At 40.6% G+C, this 17,107-nt stretch overlaps 1 protein-coding gene across 1 annotated transcript in view; it reads left to right on the top strand.

The window, feature by feature from the left end:
• Positions 1-17,107, top strand: part of LOC124007818 (transmembrane protein 164-like) — a 44,687-nt gene that overhangs the window by 20,145 nt on the left and 7,435 nt on the right. The window contains exons 2-4 of the mRNA XM_046318599.1: positions 245-294; positions 2,781-2,847; positions 14,904-14,982. Coding sequence (XP_046174555.1) covers positions 245-294; positions 2,781-2,847; positions 14,904-14,982 — 196 coding nt within the window. The remainder of the gene's footprint in view (positions 1-244; positions 295-2,780; positions 2,848-14,903; positions 14,983-17,107) is intronic.

Below are 17,107 nucleotides of genomic sequence, written 5' to 3'. Positions count from 1 at the left end.
AACAAAGCCCTATTTGGTGAAAGACCAAGTACATATTATGGCAAGAACAGCTCAGATATATATTTCCCCTGTAGATGTTGGGTGTCACTGAAATCATTCCATGCACATTTTATGACCATTTTGGAAGCAGCTCATGTAGCACGACAGCATATCCAGTATGCTCTACAGCAACATGTAGATGACAAGGTTTGGAGTTTAACACAAGATCAGTAAAACATTGTTGACGAGCGTTATTTGTCCACAGATCTTTCTGCTGGCCTGTCCTCCATGTAAAACAGCCATGGTCATCTTTAGGTGAGTACCTCCATTCTACACACTCCCATTGTCATGAAATCTCAACCCCACCTTAACTGGCAGCCTTGTCTTATAGACTATAAGTAACACAGTGAACGTTGATCCGAGACACCTAAATTAGTATGTTATGTTTGGTATGGTTACATACGAGTGAAGATTACTTCAGGATGGGTGTGTGTATAACGTGAACGTCTAGCAACCAAAAGGTTGCGTGTTCGAATCTCATCACGGACAATTTTAGCTAATTAGCAACTTTTCAACTACTTTCTATTTTGCAACTACTTAGTACTTTTTAGCTACTTTGCAACTACATAGCATGTGTGGTGGAAATTCTAACCAAAAGGGGAGAGACTGTAGATTGTTCAAACAGCAACTTTATTATAAGATTTGCAAAAAGTCTGCAATTCAACAATCACTCAAATAGTTTGGAGGCCAACGAACAGAGTTGTCTCTCTCCTTTTATAGAAAGTACATCCTCTTATCTGGCAGTTAGCAGATGTGCAGAAACGGGGCCGGGGAACAGAGTTGTAGAATGTCATTTAGATAATCTGTGTAGTTCAAGGTAGCTGATATCGCCACCAGGTCACATACTGAGGTGGCACCCAAACGACTCGTTAATCTGTACGCTCGGATATTTTACTAAGTCACACGACAAGTTTGTGTCAGTAAAACATACTAGCATATAACAAAGGACAATTATTTAAGTAACAGCATAGTATGTAATTAATTAATTTCATGCCAGCTTTCTCTTCCCTGAACTCAAAAAACTTAACCCCTAGCCTAGCTAACATACAGGGGGAAGCCAAAACACTGTAACGTGATATTCCTATGATGGCAGCTTTTTTTTCAACATGAGCTTCAATAATGAGTCAACTTATGTTTTTAAGTTGCTGTGCAAAATAAAACGCTTATTTGCAGCATTACACACCTCGGCTGTGATTATCAAATGTCCTGAGAAGGAACCTCAGCCTGACCGCCAGATGATGAAACTACATTTGCATGGCACTGGTTTCAAATGTCGTGCTCTGTTAGGGTCTTATAGCAGGGGGAGGAAACCCAAGGTGGAGATCACTGCAGGACACCTGAGCCCTGTTCTGGCCTCTACTCTCATTAGGAAGACTGGGGCAGGAGCTCAGCCATGGTGACCTCCACAACCCTCCCTGTTTCAATCAGGGCCCTGCTTTGTCCTTCTGCCAGGCAGTCCGAAGATAATTGAAATGTAGCCGAATGAGTCTGCATAGAAACAAAAGAAGATTGTGGACTATAGGAAAAGAAGGGTCAAACATGGCCCCCATTCACATCGATGGAGCTGTAGTGGAGCGTGTTGAGAGTTTCAAGTTCCTTGGCGATCGCATCACCAACGAACTATCATGGTCCAAACGCATCACAGTCGTGAAGAGGGCACGACAATGCCTTTTCCCCCTCAGGAGACTGAAAAGATTTGGCATGGGTCTCCACATCCTCAAAGTTATACTGCTGCACCATCGAGCATCCTGGCAGGTTGCATCACCGCCTGGTATGGCAACTGCTAGGCATCTGACCATAAGGCGCTACAGAGAGTAGTGAGAGTTGCCCAGTACATCACTGGGGCCAAGCTTCCTGACATTCAGAACCTATATACTAGGCGGTGTCAAAGGAAGGCCCAAAAAATTGTACGACTCCAGTCACCCAAGTTATTTTTGTTTTATTGTGTTCGTTTTTTATTTTTTACTTGAGTTTATTTAGTTAATATTTTCTTAACTCCGCTTTCTTGACATTGCGTTGTTGGTTAGGGGCTTGTAAGTAAGTATTTCACGGTAATGTCTAAACCTGTGGTAATTCTGCGAATGTGACAAATCGCAGTTGTAAATGAGAACTTGTTCTAAACTGGTCTACCTGGTTAAATAAAGGTGACGAAAAATAAATAAATACAATTTTATTTTTTATGTAGGCTAATTACAGTTCTATGAGGAAAGGAAATGTGATGTAACACACACGCTTCAGGAATATGGCATGTCACATATGTCGTGCTGAAGATGGTCAGCAATCAAATGCAAGTTCATTGCATTAAACTGCCAGTCTGGTGTTAAACTCTGGTGTAGCACATGTTTCTATAGCCTAGCACAGTGACGCTGACAAGTGCAGATGGTATCATATGGTATGGCTGCAAGCCATATGAACCAGTCTTCACCACAAACTTAAGCAAACTTAGTTTTTGGGTGGAGTTTTTCAAACCGTCTTTTGGTATTTGTTTCTTTAGTCCATTGTTGATTTAGTTCCAAAATGTTTTGATGTCAGCAATTAAGTTTTCTAAATAGCTAACTTAAAAAATACAGAAATACAGCCAGTATAATGCATTTAGCATCATATGATGCTGCTTTTTGCATCAGACCAGCTGTATTTCTGTATTTTGAACGCCATGCTGTATTTCTGTATTTTGAACGGCATGCATCTTAGACTTGCTGACATGCAAAACATTTTCTGATGTGTGCTCTTTCTGTCAACAGGCTTCAGGTCCATATGCTGAACGGTGCTTTACTGGCCCTTGTCTTCCCTGTGGTCAACACTAGACTGGTAAGTAACCATCATCTAGCATCAGTTAAATTCATTGTAATAGTGTTCTTTGCAGTCACTCACAGTTAGACTTTCACTCCTTCCATAGTTTCAAAGATTTCATGATGCATATCACACTGAACAAAAATATAAACCTGCAGGAATGTCCACCAAAGCTGTTGGAAGATAATTTAATGTTAATTTCTCTACCATAAGCTGCCTCTAACATCGTTTTAAAGAATTTGGCAGTACGTCCAACCGGCCTCACAACTGTAGACCCACGTGTATGTTGTTGTATGGGCGAGTGGTTTGCTGATGTCAGAGTGATATTTTGCCGCTGGGGCTGTGGTGGAAAAAGTACCCAATTGTCATACTTGAGTAAAAGTAAAGATAACGTTTTAATAGAAAATGACTCAAGTAAAAGTGATAGTCACCCAGTAAAATACTACTTGAGTAAAGGTATTTGTTTTTAAATATACTTCGCTATCAAAAGATAAATAAAAAATAATTTCAAGTTCCTTATATTCAGCAAATCAAACGGCACCTTTTAGAAAAGAATTACGGATAGCCAGGGGCCCGCTCCGATGAATGACTACTGGCTGTATGCGAACAAGTGATATGCGTTTGGAGCAATACGGTCTGTATCCAAGGTTCAAACCCAATCGTTCACACAACAGAATAGAGGTTGACTGACTGATTTTTCAACGCCGATGCCGATTATTGGAGGACCCAAAAAAAAGCCGATACCGATTAATCGGCTGATTACAACAATACTGAATGACCACTTATTTTAACTTAATATAGCACATCAATAAAATCAATTTAGCCTCAAATAAATAATGAAACATGTTCAATTTGGTTTAAATAATGCAATAACAGTGTTGGAAAAGAAATTAAAAGTGCAATATGTGCCATGTAAGAAAGCTAATATTTCAGTTCCTAGCTCAGAACATGAGAACATATGAAAGCTGGTGGTTCCTTTTAACTTGAGTCTTCAATATTCCCAGGTATGAAGTTTTAGGTTGTAGTTATTATAGGACTATTTCTCTCGATACCATTTGTATTTCATTAACATTTGACTATTGGATGTTCTTATAGGCACTTTAGAATTGCCAGTGTGACAGTATAGCTTCCGTCCCTCTCCTCGCTCCTACCTGGGCTCGAACCAGGAACACAACGACAACAGCCACCCTCAAAGCAGCGTTACCTGTGCAGAGCAAGGGGAACAACCACTCCAAGTCTCAGAGCGAGTGACGTTTGAAACGCTATTAGCGAGCACCCCGCTAACTAGCTAGCCATTTCACATCGCTTACACCAGCCTGATCTCGGGAGTTGATAGGCTTGAAGTCATAAACAGCTGCTGGCAAACGCTCGAAAGTGCTGTTTGAATGAATGCTTACGAGCCTGCTGCTGCCTACCATCGCTCAGTCAGACTACTCTATCAAATCATATACTTAGTTATAACATGATAACACAGAAATACAAGCCGTAGGTAATTTAATATGGTCGGAAACCAAATATGCAGGTTAAAAAATATATACTTCTGTGTATTGATTTTAAGAAAGGCATTGATGTTTATGGTTAGGTACACATTGGAGCAACGATACGCACAGCATCGATTTATATGCAACGCTAGATAACTACACATGGTTGATATTACTAGTTTAACTAGTGATTATGATTGATTGTTTTTTATAAGTGTTAGAGGAAATTATAGTTGAAATGATTAATTATGTATACATTATTGATTAGAACCATTTATTCTAATACTATTATGTTATGATATGAAAAGTATGAGTTTTTGGTTAAGCTGTTACTGAAAATGTAAGCAGAACGAATTAATTGTCTGTGCCTCTTTGGAAGTTTAAAGGGAGGCATGAGATAGCTTTTCATACAGATAAGAATGTTTTGGTTGGATTCCATTAGTGGAGAGAAGTATATCTTTTAGACAGGTTGGAATGTAGTTTTATGAGGGGAGTAAAACTATCTCTAGGACTGAATACTACGCTATTGTAAGGATGGGAGAGGGTGTGAAACTGATGATGTCATTTTATGTTCTCTTTCTTTAAAATGTAATGTTCTTTGTTTTTTGGGTCAGTAATCTCTGGAATTAAACGCTCTTACCTGGCTTCTAAGACTGGTCTCGATCTACTTCATGCATAATTAATGAACTTACACATCATTAATGAATTAGAAACGAGTGCGAAATTGGTTTTGGCAATTAAAACATAAAGGAATTTAGAATTCCTCTATCAATAAGATAAGTTTAATGCTAGCTAGCAACTTACCTTGGCTTACTGCATTTGCGTAACAGGCAGTCTCCTCGTGGAGTGCAATGTAATCAGGTGGTTAGAGCGTTGGACAAGGTAACTGTAAGATTGCAAGATTGAATCCCCCGAGCTGACAAGGTAAAAATCTGTTGTTCTGCCCCTGAACGAGGCAGGTAACGCACCGTTCCTAGGCCGTCATTGAAAATAAGAATGTGTTCTTAACTGACTTGCCCAGTTAAATAAAGATTAAATAAAGGTGTGAAAAAAAACAACGGCCAAATTGGTTATGAAAACTTGAAATCTGCCCTAATTAATCGGCCATTCCGATTAATTGGTAGACATCTAGTATGTACAATCTACAACAGAATGCAGCACATGACTGAAAAGAGAACCAATTTGCTAGTTACAGCATCAGCGCGTGCTCTGGAAAGACAGTGGAGAGTGGAAAGGCAGTTTGCCAATTAACTTACAAACAGAATTCACCTGAACGATAACGAAGAGGTAGGTGAGAAGCCTGACCACGTAGACGGGAGTGAGAAGGTGATGAAGCGTACATCATGAACTGTAACCGAAAAAATAACTGGCATTTGGAAAGTTTGAGGTGAGGGAGAAATTGTGGTGGAACAAGTATTGTTAGCATTGTTCACTATCTTGCTAGCCAGAGAAATGTTGAGCAACATTAGCCAACTTAACTGATCGAATAATTGAGTTTATGGTGTGATAATTAGTTGGCTAATAAAGTCAGACAGCTCAAGTTAGCTAGCTAATGTTACATCAGATGAGTTAACATTTAGTAACCTAACCAATTCTCTATAGTATTAACTGGTATGCAACTCCTTGCCGTTCCTCAAGTTATAACGTGTTAGTTGCTTACTGGACCCTGGCAATCTGTGTGAAATGTCAACTCGTTAACTAGCTAATGAACTAACTACTATCTGTGAACTAATGTTTTGCCTCTACAGTATGTGGTTAATTTTCGGAATAAAAGAATTTGGTGAAATTGAGGCGTTGCTTGTTAAACAAATGGATTCAGGGATGAAGTGTAGCTGGGCCTGGCTTAAGCTGGATGCCACTAGAGTTGAAAAGAACACCAAACACTTCCCTCTTCTTCAATACAGTGGATAAAAGGGGTATGCCAGGTGTACGCTCTGCCTGAAAGAGATCTATTATGCTGACAAAGGGTATCATGCTCTGCTGGGACATTGTACAGTAGAACAGATGTCCACAGGCAGAAAGTGTATAATGTGCAGTGTAGCCCAAAGACATAGTTTTTGTTGTGTTGAACTTGACCGTAACACGTGTGAGTGAGGGGGGGATTATAATTTTGTAAATCTGTGACCTTTATTTTTGTGCACATGTAGCCTTGTGCACTTGATCGATGTCTACTATAGTGGCCACTATAATAGAGCAAAAATAGAATGCCTGTTTCATTCTATTCTACTTTAAAATGTTTTTCTCCCAAGTGCAATATTTAGATGTGTGTGTGTGTGTGTGTGGTCACAAGCATTCTATTATAAAGGCTGTCATGACTAACTGCAATATTCGTTTTTTGTTTTTTCTCAAGACTTGTCATTTGCAGTAAAGTCTAGACAACATTTGATTGCTTTCTTTCAAAACAATTTTTTAGCTGTGAGTTAGGTTCACATTAATCACTTATTTTACACACAGAGACTGATCATATTCTTTTGTTTAATTAGTTAAAACCTGAATTTTGTTTTTGCATGTTTCAGTGCAAAAAAACAGTGTCACCTTTTTGGGCCCTCACTAGTTTACTACTTTCAAGTATTTTTACTTAACCCCACCGCTGTCGTGTAAAGTACTTATGGTATGGGCAGGCATAAAGCTACTGACAACAAACACAATTGCATTTTATCGATTGCAATTTGAATGCACAGAGATACCATGACGAGATCTGTGACCAACAGATGCATATCTGTATTCCCACTCGTGAAATTCATAGATTTCGGCCTAATTCATTTATTTAAATTGACTGAATTCCTTATATGAACTGTAACTCAGTAAAATCTTTGAAATGTTTCATTTCTTTTTGTACTGCGTGCGTGCATACATACACTGAAAAACACATCTAGCATTGCTTATGGTTAAAGTACCATATTTATTTGAAATAAGCATTTTCAGGACAAAGAATATGCTGGAACTTCTTGACTTATGGTATAGGAATTATAATGTCATTTTGTCCAGAGGACAACCTAAAGTAACTGTCTAGTTGTCAATTGCAGACCCTGTAAAGCATCTCAGCAAATATCAACTTGTCTCAACCCAATGTAACCATGGTGACGTAGATTGTTTTTTATGAGCCTTCCGGACTCTGTGATTGAATGCGACAAAGTGAAAGCAGAGCCCTACAGTATCTGTACTTGGCTATTGCTGACGGAATAGCTGTAAAACTGCCTCAACCCCCACTTCCTCTTCGCTCTGTTCTCGGGCTTTTCTCATTGCTGCATTTCACTTTCCCTTCAGAGGTGCTCTGTTCCCTGCTCTGGAATAGTGTCTCTTGCTACTACTCACATATCATCAATGGAAACCAAGCCCAAATTTTATTAGGCCTGTTCTAGTTCCCTTAATAGACCCGTTTTGTTACTTTCATCCATTGACGACTCAAAAGGGCTTTGGTTTCTCTTGCACAAGACTAAATTCAATGGTGTTGGCTGCCCCCGAACAGGCTCTGGCAACACAGTATGCAACCGTATGCAATAATTATTTTGTCTTCCTCAAGAATTCTGCCTTATCTGTATTATTACCATTTGTTTTTAGAGGTGTTGTGATCAGTTCCTGTAGGTTTTATTGGAAGTGAATTTGTACCTGATGCTATTGATTTAGAATACAATCAGGTCAGATGGTTATGAAAGTGTCTCAGATTCATTACTCAGTCGCTTGGTTCCTGTCCTATTTTGGTGAGTGTCACGAACCGGCTCAAAGTTCGTAACAAAAAAGGAGACAACGTGGAGATGAGGAATAACAAAAATATATTTATTAACTGAAGTAAAATAAATACAATTAACAATGGTGTGTGTGTAGTCAGTAACCAGTAGTGTAAGTGAGTGGTTGCGTGCATAAATGTGATAATGAGGGGTGTTGAAAGGTGCCAAAGCAAACAAACAAAACGGCCACAAAAATGACACAACCAAAATCTATCTGTGTCTGCATGGAGAGAGTCCCCCCCCCTCCAATGAATGTGGAAGAGGTGTATTTATCCCGGGACCGTTTCGCTGACAACCTTCCCGGCTCCGCCCACATGGCTCCACCCACTGACATCCTATTAAGGAAAATGAGCAAAGGGAGATACACACTGGGTGTTTCTCAAAATACATACTACCGTACAAAACGGAGCACGGAGGTCTCTTTTCAAATGCGTACTCCGTTTGTACATATGTTGAAGCATGCATTGCTGCAAGCTTCAACGGAAAATGTGCAGAGAAATAAAGTACCAGTCAAAAGTTTGGATACCTACTCATTCCAGGGTTTTCTTTTTACTATTTTTTACATTGTAGAATGAAATAACACGCATTGAATCATGTAGTAACCAAAAGTGTTTAAAAAATCACAATATATTTTATATTTGAAGTTCTTCAAAGTAGCCAACCTTTGCCTTGACAGCTTTCCACACTCTTGGCATTCCCTCATCCAGCTGACTGCACCTTAGATTGCAGTCCAAATGAATGCTTCACAGAGTTCAAGTAACAGACCCATCTCAACGTCAACTGTTCAGAGGAGACTGCTTGAATCATGGTTGAATTGCTGCAAAGAAACCACTACTAAAGGACACCAATAAGAAGAGACTTGCTTGGGCCAAGTAACACAAGCGATGAACATTAGGTGGACATATGTCCTTTGGTCTGATGAATCGAAATTTGTGATTTTTCGTTAAAACCGCTGTGTGTTTGTGAGACGCAGTGTAGGTGAATGAACAATTTCCACGTGCGGTTCCCACCACGAAGCATGGAGGAGGTGGTGTGGGGGTGCTTTGCTGGTGACACTGTCAGTGATTTATGATTTATTTAGAATTCAAGGCACACTTAACCAGCATGGCTACCACAGCATTCTGCAGCGATACGCCATCCCATCTGGTTTGTGCTTAGTCCCACTCATTTGTTTTTCAACAGGACAATGACCCAACACACCTCCAGGCTGTGTAAGGGCTATTTGACCAAGAAGGAGAGTGATGGAGTGCTGCATCAGATGACTTAGCCTCCACAATCACCCGACCTCAACCCAATTGAGATGGATGAGTTGGACCGCAGAGGGAAGGAAAAGCGGCCAACAAGTGCTCAGCTTATGTGGGAACTCAAAGACTGTTGGAAAGCATTCCAGGTGAAGATGGTTGAGAGAATGCGAAAAGTGTGCAAAGCTGTCCTCAAGGCAAATGCTAGCTGAGAATTATGAAATAACTTTTGCTTTGCGTTATATCTTGATTTGTCTCTATTGCCATTGTCCTGGCAGGAAGAAGGTTCAGTGAATGGGAGGTGCAGCGTGAGGTAATACAGTAGGAGGTGTGGGCATGCTTCTCAAATGAAATGTTTGACGTGTTCTACACACTCTCGTCCTCGGAGAATGCACTCGGCGCATGAGTGTGGAGCAATGTAGTATGCATTTTGAGAAACACCCATGGTCTCTCTCTCCTCCCCATGGACTATATGGGGCATGGTCTCACTCACACATCATTTCTGGGGTTTGTTTTAGTGTCATCAGTCTTCGTATCCATAAGGATTTATAGTGCCTTCAGAAAGTATTCAGACCCATTTTACTTTTGCCACATTTTGTGACGTTACAGCCTTATTCTAAAATGGACGAAATTGATGAGAGAAAAAAACTATCTACACGCAATACCCCATAATGACAAAGCAAAAACGGAAATATCACATTTACATAATTATTCCAACCCTTTACTCAGTGCTTTGTTGAAGCACCTTTGGTAGTGATTACAGCCTTGTGTCTTCTTTGGTATGATGCTGAAAACTGGGCACATCTGTATTTGGGGAGTTTCTCCCATTATTCTCGGTAGATGCTCTGTAAGGTTGGATGGGGAGCGTCGCTGGACAGCTATTTTCCGGTCTCTCCAGAGGTCTTCAAGTGCCAGGTTTCCTGCAGACCTGACGCTTGGCATTCAGGACAAAGAGTTCAATCTTGGTTTCGTCAGACCAGAGAATCTTGTTTCTCATGGTCTGAGTGGCCTTTAGATGCCTTTTGACAAACTCCAAGCAGCCTGTCACGTGCCTTTTACTGAAGAGGGCTTCCATCTGGCCACTCTACCATAAAGGCCTGATTTGGAGGAGTGCTGCAGAGATGGTTGTCCATCTGGAAGGTTCTCTCATCTCCACAGAGGAGCTCTGTAGCTCTATCAGTTTCCATTGGGTTCTTGGTCACTTCCCTGACCACGGCTCTTCTTCCTAGGACTGCTCAGTTTGGCTGGGCGGCCAGCTCTAGGAAGAGTCTTGGTGGTTCCACACCTCTTCCATTTTAATAATGATGGAGGCCACTGTGTTCTTGAGGACCTTAATTGCTGCAGGAATGTTTTTGTACCCTTCCTCACATTTATTGAAAATGAAACACTATCTACTTACCCAATTTCCATATTTGAGTAAAAGTAAAGATACCTTAAAAGAAAATGACTCGAGTTAGTGTCACCCAGTAAAATACTACTTGTGTAAAAGTATTTGGTTTAAAATATACTTAAGTATCAAAAGTAAATGTAATTGCCAAAATATAGTTAAGTATTAAAAGTACAAGTATAAATCATTTCAAATTCCTTATATTAAGCAAAGCAGACGGCACCATTTTCTAGGTTTGTTTTTATTTACAGATAGCCAGGGGCACACTCCAACATTCAGACATCATTTACAAATGAAGAATGTGTTTAGTGAGTGTGCCAGATCAGAGGCAGTAGAGATGACCAGGGATGTTCTCCTTATAAGTGTGTGAATTAGACTACATTTTCCTGTCCTGCTAAGCATTCAAAATGTAGCGAATACTTTTGGGTGTCAGGGAAAATGTCTGGAGTAAAAAGTACATTTTCTTTAGGAATGTAGTGAAGTAAAATTTGTCAAGTAGTAAAGTACAGATACCCCCCCCCCAAAAAAACTACTTTAGTAGTACTTTAAAGTATTTTTATTTAAGTACTTTACACCACTGTTCACACTCCTGAGTCAGAGTCAATACATGTTAGAATTAGAATCACCTTGGCAGTGATTATTATTATTATTTGTCCCTGCTTGTCATCTATGAACATTTCAACATCTTGGACATGTTCTGTTATAATTTCCACCCGGCACAGCCAGAAGAGAGGACTGGCCACCCCTCATATGGTTGTTCCCCTCTTGGTTTCTTCCTAGGTTCCAGCCTTTCTAGGGAGTTTTTCCTAGTCACTGTGCTTCTACGCCTGCATTGCTTGCTGTTTGGGGTATTAGGCTGGGTTTCTGTACAGCACTTTGAGATATCAGCTGATATAAGAAGGGCTTTATAAATAAATTTGATTGATTACAGCTGTGAGCCTTTCTGGGTAAGTCTCTAAAGAGCTTTGAACACCTGGATTGTACTATATTTGCACTTTTGAAAATTCTTCAAGTTCTGTCAAGTTGGTTGTTGAGCTTTGCTAGAAAACCATTTTCAAGTCTTGCCATTGATTTTGAGTCAAAACTGTATCTAGGCCACTCTGGAACATTCAATGTCTTCTTGGTAAGTAACTCCAGTGTATATTTGGGCTTGTGTTTTAGGTTATTGACCTGCTGAAAGCTGAATTTGTCTCCCACTGTCTGTTGGAAAGCAGACTGAACCAGGTTTTCCTCTAGGATTTTTTATGTGCTTAGCTCTATTCCGTTTCTTTTTATAAAAACAATTCCCTAGTCCTTGCCGATGACGAGCATACCAACATGATGCAGCCTCCACCATGCTTGAAAATAAGTGTGGTACTCAGTGATGTGTTGGATTTGCCCCAAACATAACACTTTGTATTCATGACATAAAGTTAATTTCTTTGCCAAATGTTTAGCAATTTTACTTTACATTTTTATTTTATTTAACTAGGCAAGTCAGTTAAGAACAACATCTTATTTACAATGATGGCCTACCACGGCCAAACCCTAATGACGTTGGGCCAATTGTGCGACCCTATGGGACTCCCAATCACGGCCTGTTGTGATACGCCTCTAGCACTGAGATGCAGTGCCTTAGACCACTGCGCCACTCAGGAGCGGTATAGTGCCTTATTGCAAACAGGATGAATGTTTAGGAATATTTTTTTTAGTCTGTACAGGCTTCCTATTTACTCTGTTGTTTAGGTTAGTATTGTGGAGTAACTACAATGTTGATCCATCCTGTTTCTTCCCGTCTTAGCCATTAAACTTAACTGTTTTAAAGTCACCATTGGCCTCATGGTGAAATCCCTGAGCGCTTACCTTCCTCTCCGGCTACTGAGTTAGGAAGGACGCCTGTATCTTTGTAGTGACTGGATGTACTGATATACAATCCAAAATATTTAACTTCACTATGATGAAAGGGATATTCAATTTCTTTTTTTTTTACCCATCTTCCAATAGGTACCCTTCTTTGCGAGGCATTGAAAACCTTCCTGGTCTTTGTGGTTGAAATTCACTGCTCGACTAAGGGACCTTACAATTTTCTCTGTGTGGGGTACAGAGAATAGGTAGTCAATAAAAACGTGTTAAATACTATTGCACACAGTGAGTCCATGCTACTGTCACAAACCGGCTTGTAGCCTGTAACAAAAAGGAGATAACTTTAGTTCATAAATACATTTGTTTAACTGTAAACAAGTAACAATGGGGTGTGTAGTCAGTGGTTGTGTGCATAGATGTGATAATGAGGGGGTGTTGAGAGGTGCCAAAGCAAACACACAAAACAGCTACCAAAAGGCCATAACCAAATTCCAACAGTGAGTCTCCTCAATGAATGAGGGAAAGGTGTATTTATCCCCAGGACACACCCGAGCCCAGGTGTGTCCCATTTCGCTGATGATCCTCCCGGCTACGCCCACCGACCTCCTAATAAGGAAAACAAGAGCAAAGAGAGAATTCGGCAGACAGTGGGAGGGTCGTCACTACTTATTAAGTGACTTGTTAAGTACATTTGTACTCCTGAATTTATTTAGGCATGCCATAACGACAGGGTTGAATACTTACTGACTCAAGGCATTTCAGCATTTCATTTTTAATACATTTGTAAAAGTTTCTAAAAACATAATTCCACTTTTGATATTATGGGGTTGTATGTGTGTGTGTAGGCCAATGACAATCTCAATTTAGTAAGTTTTAAATTAATTCTGTAACACAAAAAATGGAAAAAGTCAAGTGGTGTGAATACTTTCTGAAGGCACTGTATACTTTATTTCTAATGAAGTTATTAATAGGTAAACAAAGCAAACATGGTGGTAAATAACCAGACCGTACAACACATTCTGCTAGTTCAGTTCACAATACCCATTAAATGTCGTTTTATTTCCTGAAGGTTGTTAATCTGTGGCGTCCAGTTTGGACCGATTTTAATTTGATATTTTTGAATTTATTTATTTTTTAAATAAATGTGTCATTCTGATACGCAATAAGCATTTAGAATTGTTTTAGTTAATTCAGAAGATTTGTCTTATTAGGAAGTAAATGCACCCTTTGAATGTCTCAAGTCAAGGATTCCAGCCATGCTGTCAATTGTAATTCATGTATAGGAGGGGGAATTGAACAGTAAAGACCAAGGCTACTTAGTAACTAAGGCCTCATCATGTGACTTTGGCCTTGTTCAGTACACTTGAGTTCCCTTAACCTGTTCTTGGTCTGTGGCCACCAATTCCTACCTCCTTTTATTGTGGTCTGGCAGGCAGGCAGGCAGGCAGGGTTTGTGTTTGCCCAGTAACCACAGCAGCACGTGACCGGCAACTCTCAGGAACCCCTGACTACTAAACACTGATGCTCCACACACACACCTGTCTGTCTGTGCAGGCTGGAGGAGAGTTCTGTGTCTATGCTACAGACACAGTCATCTATAAGGTCATAACCGATCACCTAAGGCAGTGGTATTCTAACTTTTTTTAGCAGGGACCCCACCCCAAATCTAATGACAAATTTAGATTTTTACATCAACAAATAACCTTAAATTCATTACATTTTTATCTCTTATCAAAATTAAGAGACCAGTAAATACGTTACTTTTTTCTTATCTTTCTCAAAAACATTTGTATATTGTCCCATACCCTAATCTGTGCATTTTAATTATTTGTTTCAACAAAAAAAAAAATCAGTAAAGTTTAGTGTTTTCTTTCGTTCTTTCCTCCTAGATGTAAATGCATTAAAGAGAAGTCACCATATGGACAGGAATTGATTGCATTCAGTGTAAAGAATAGCTTTGTTATGTGATCAACTCTTAAGTCCATGCAGCCCTGCAGCAGCATGGATTATTACTGCTGGTCTAGAGTGTATACATACCCTGTGGGTTTCCTTTACATGCACCACCTTTCCTCTCCCGCCACAATCTCACTCACACATTTTTTACAGAGCTGTTACAGTCTGATGCCTATGGGAATGGTTCTCTTGTTTTTTTCTTTGACGGAAATTAGCCTAACTGAAACCAGAACGGCACTTTTTTCTTCAGACTAATCGCCAGCCATGTTTTGATTACAATTGTGCTGTCAAACTTTTCCGTAGCCAAACAATGTCAATTGCAAGAGCAGGACATTGTTTGACATTCAACGTAGTAAGGCAAACACTCATGTATGTGTGTATATGCTGAAATGAAGCTGATGTAGATGCGGAACACTTATCTGTTCTGTTTGTCTGTGTTCAGCTTCCGTTTGAGAAGGAGGTCTACTACATCCAGCATTCCATGCTCTACCTGGTGCCGGTATACCTCTTCAGGAAAGGAGGTACGTTCCATCTTCTTTTGCACTTGTGAAATTCTGTGCTCTGTTGTCGCAGTTCCATGGGTGCTCGAGTTATTCATCACTGCTACCTTAACTCAACCAATCGAAACCCTTCTCCCAGTTGTGAGATTGTTGCACTGACAGAGGCGGAGACCTGGGGAAAACTGACAGACTGCCATCTAGTGTAGAGATGTCATTCTTGCAACCAGTTTCAAGTTTAATGGTCACATGCATAAGTACATTGAAATGCCTTTCTTGCAACCTATAAACCCAACAATGCAGTAATCAATAACAATGTAGTTAAGTTAAGGTAGAACAAACACACAAATAAAAATAGAACACGAGAAAATATATACTTTTTCTTTATTTAAATAGGCAAGTCAGTTAAGAACAAATTCTTATTTTCAATGACGGCCTAGGAACAGTGGGTTAACTGCCTGCTACCCTGCTGCCCCAATTAAACATACTTTATACAGGGTCGGTTCCAGTACCATAGGTATGATGTGTAGGGATACTGGAATGATAGAGATAGATATGGTGTGTGTGACCAATGATGTAGTGACTGTGTCCGTTGCGTACGTGTGTAGGGCCATGTGAGTTGTGCAGTGCAAAAATTAAATACAAGGGTCAACTCCAGTCTGTGTAGCTATTTAGTTAGCCATTTTTCAGTCTTATGGCTTGGGAATAGAAACTGTTGAGGAGCCTGTTAGTGTCAGATTTGATATACTGGTATCGTTTGCTGTGCTGAAGCAGAGAGAACAGTCTGTGGCTTGAGTGGCTGGAGATTTTCCCGACATTCCTTTCACACCGCCTGATATAGAGGTCCTGGATGGCAGGGAGCTTGGTCCCAGTGATGTACTGGACTGGCCGCACCACCCTCTGTAGCACCATGTAATCGAGGGCGTTGATATTGCCACACCAAGCAGTGATGCAGCCAGTCAAGATGCTCTCAATGGTACTGCTGTAGAAACTTTTTGAGGATTTGAGGGTCCATGCCAAGCCTGTTCAACCTGCCTTCTTCATGACCGTGCGCGTGTCAGCTCCTCGGTCTTACTGAGGGAGAGGTTGTTGTTCCAACACCACACTGACAGGTCACTGACCTACCTCCCTGTAGGCTGTGTCATCGTCGCTGGTGATCAGGCCTACCACCTTTGTGTAGTCAGCAAACTTGATGTTGGAGTCATGTGTGGCCACACAATCGTGGGTGAACGGGCAGTACAGGAGGGGACTAAGCACACACCCCTGTGGGGCCCCAGGTGTTGATGATCAGCATGGTGGAGGTGTTGTTGCCTATCTTCACCACCTGGGGTCGGCCTGTCAGGAAGTCCAGGATCCAGATGCAGAGGGAGGTGTTTAATCCCAGGGTCTTAAGCTTGGTGATGATCTTGGAGTGGACAATGGTGTTGAACGCTAAGCTATTTTCAATGAACAGCATTCTCTCATAGGTATTCCTCTTATCTATGTGGGTGAGTGCCGTGGAAGTGCAATTGGATCTGTTTGGGCGGTATGCAAATTCAAATCAAATTGTATTTGTCACATGCGCCAAATACAACAGTGAAATGCTTACTTACAAGCCCTTAACCAACAATGCAGTTAAGAAAAATAAGTGTTAAGTCAAAAATAAAAGTAACAAATAATTAAAGGGCAGCAGTAAAATAACAGTAACGAGGCTATATACAGGGGGTACCAGTACAGAGTCATTGCACGGGGGCACTGGTTAGTCGGTAATTTAGGTAATATGTGCATGTAGGTAAAGTGACTATGCACGGATAATAAACAGAGTAGCAAGCAGTGTAAAAGAAACTGGGGGGGGGGTGCAAATAGTCTGGGTAGACATTTGATTAGCTGTTTAGTAGTCTTATGGCTTGGGGGTGGAAGCTGTTAAGAAGCCTTTTGGACCTAGACGCGGCGCTCCGGTAACGCTTGCTGTGCGGTAGGAGAGAGAACAGTCTGACTCGGGTGGCTGGAGTCTTTTTTTTGACAATTTTTTTAGGGCCTTCCTCTGACACCGCCTGGTATAGAGATCCTGGATGGCAGGAAGCTTGGCCCCAGTGATGTACTGGGGTGTACGCACTACTCCCTGGAGTGGGTCTAGGGTGTCTGGGATGATGGAGTTGTGTGCCATAAC

Source organism: Oncorhynchus gorbuscha, linkage group LG02 (assembly GCF_021184085.1).
Source record: "Oncorhynchus gorbuscha isolate QuinsamMale2020 ecotype Even-year linkage group LG02, OgorEven_v1.0, whole genome shotgun sequence".
NCBI lineage: Eukaryota > Metazoa > Chordata > Actinopteri > Salmoniformes > Salmonidae > Oncorhynchus > Oncorhynchus gorbuscha.
Note: the sequence above shows the minus strand (reverse complement) of the source record. Positions and strands in the feature narration are given on the sequence as shown.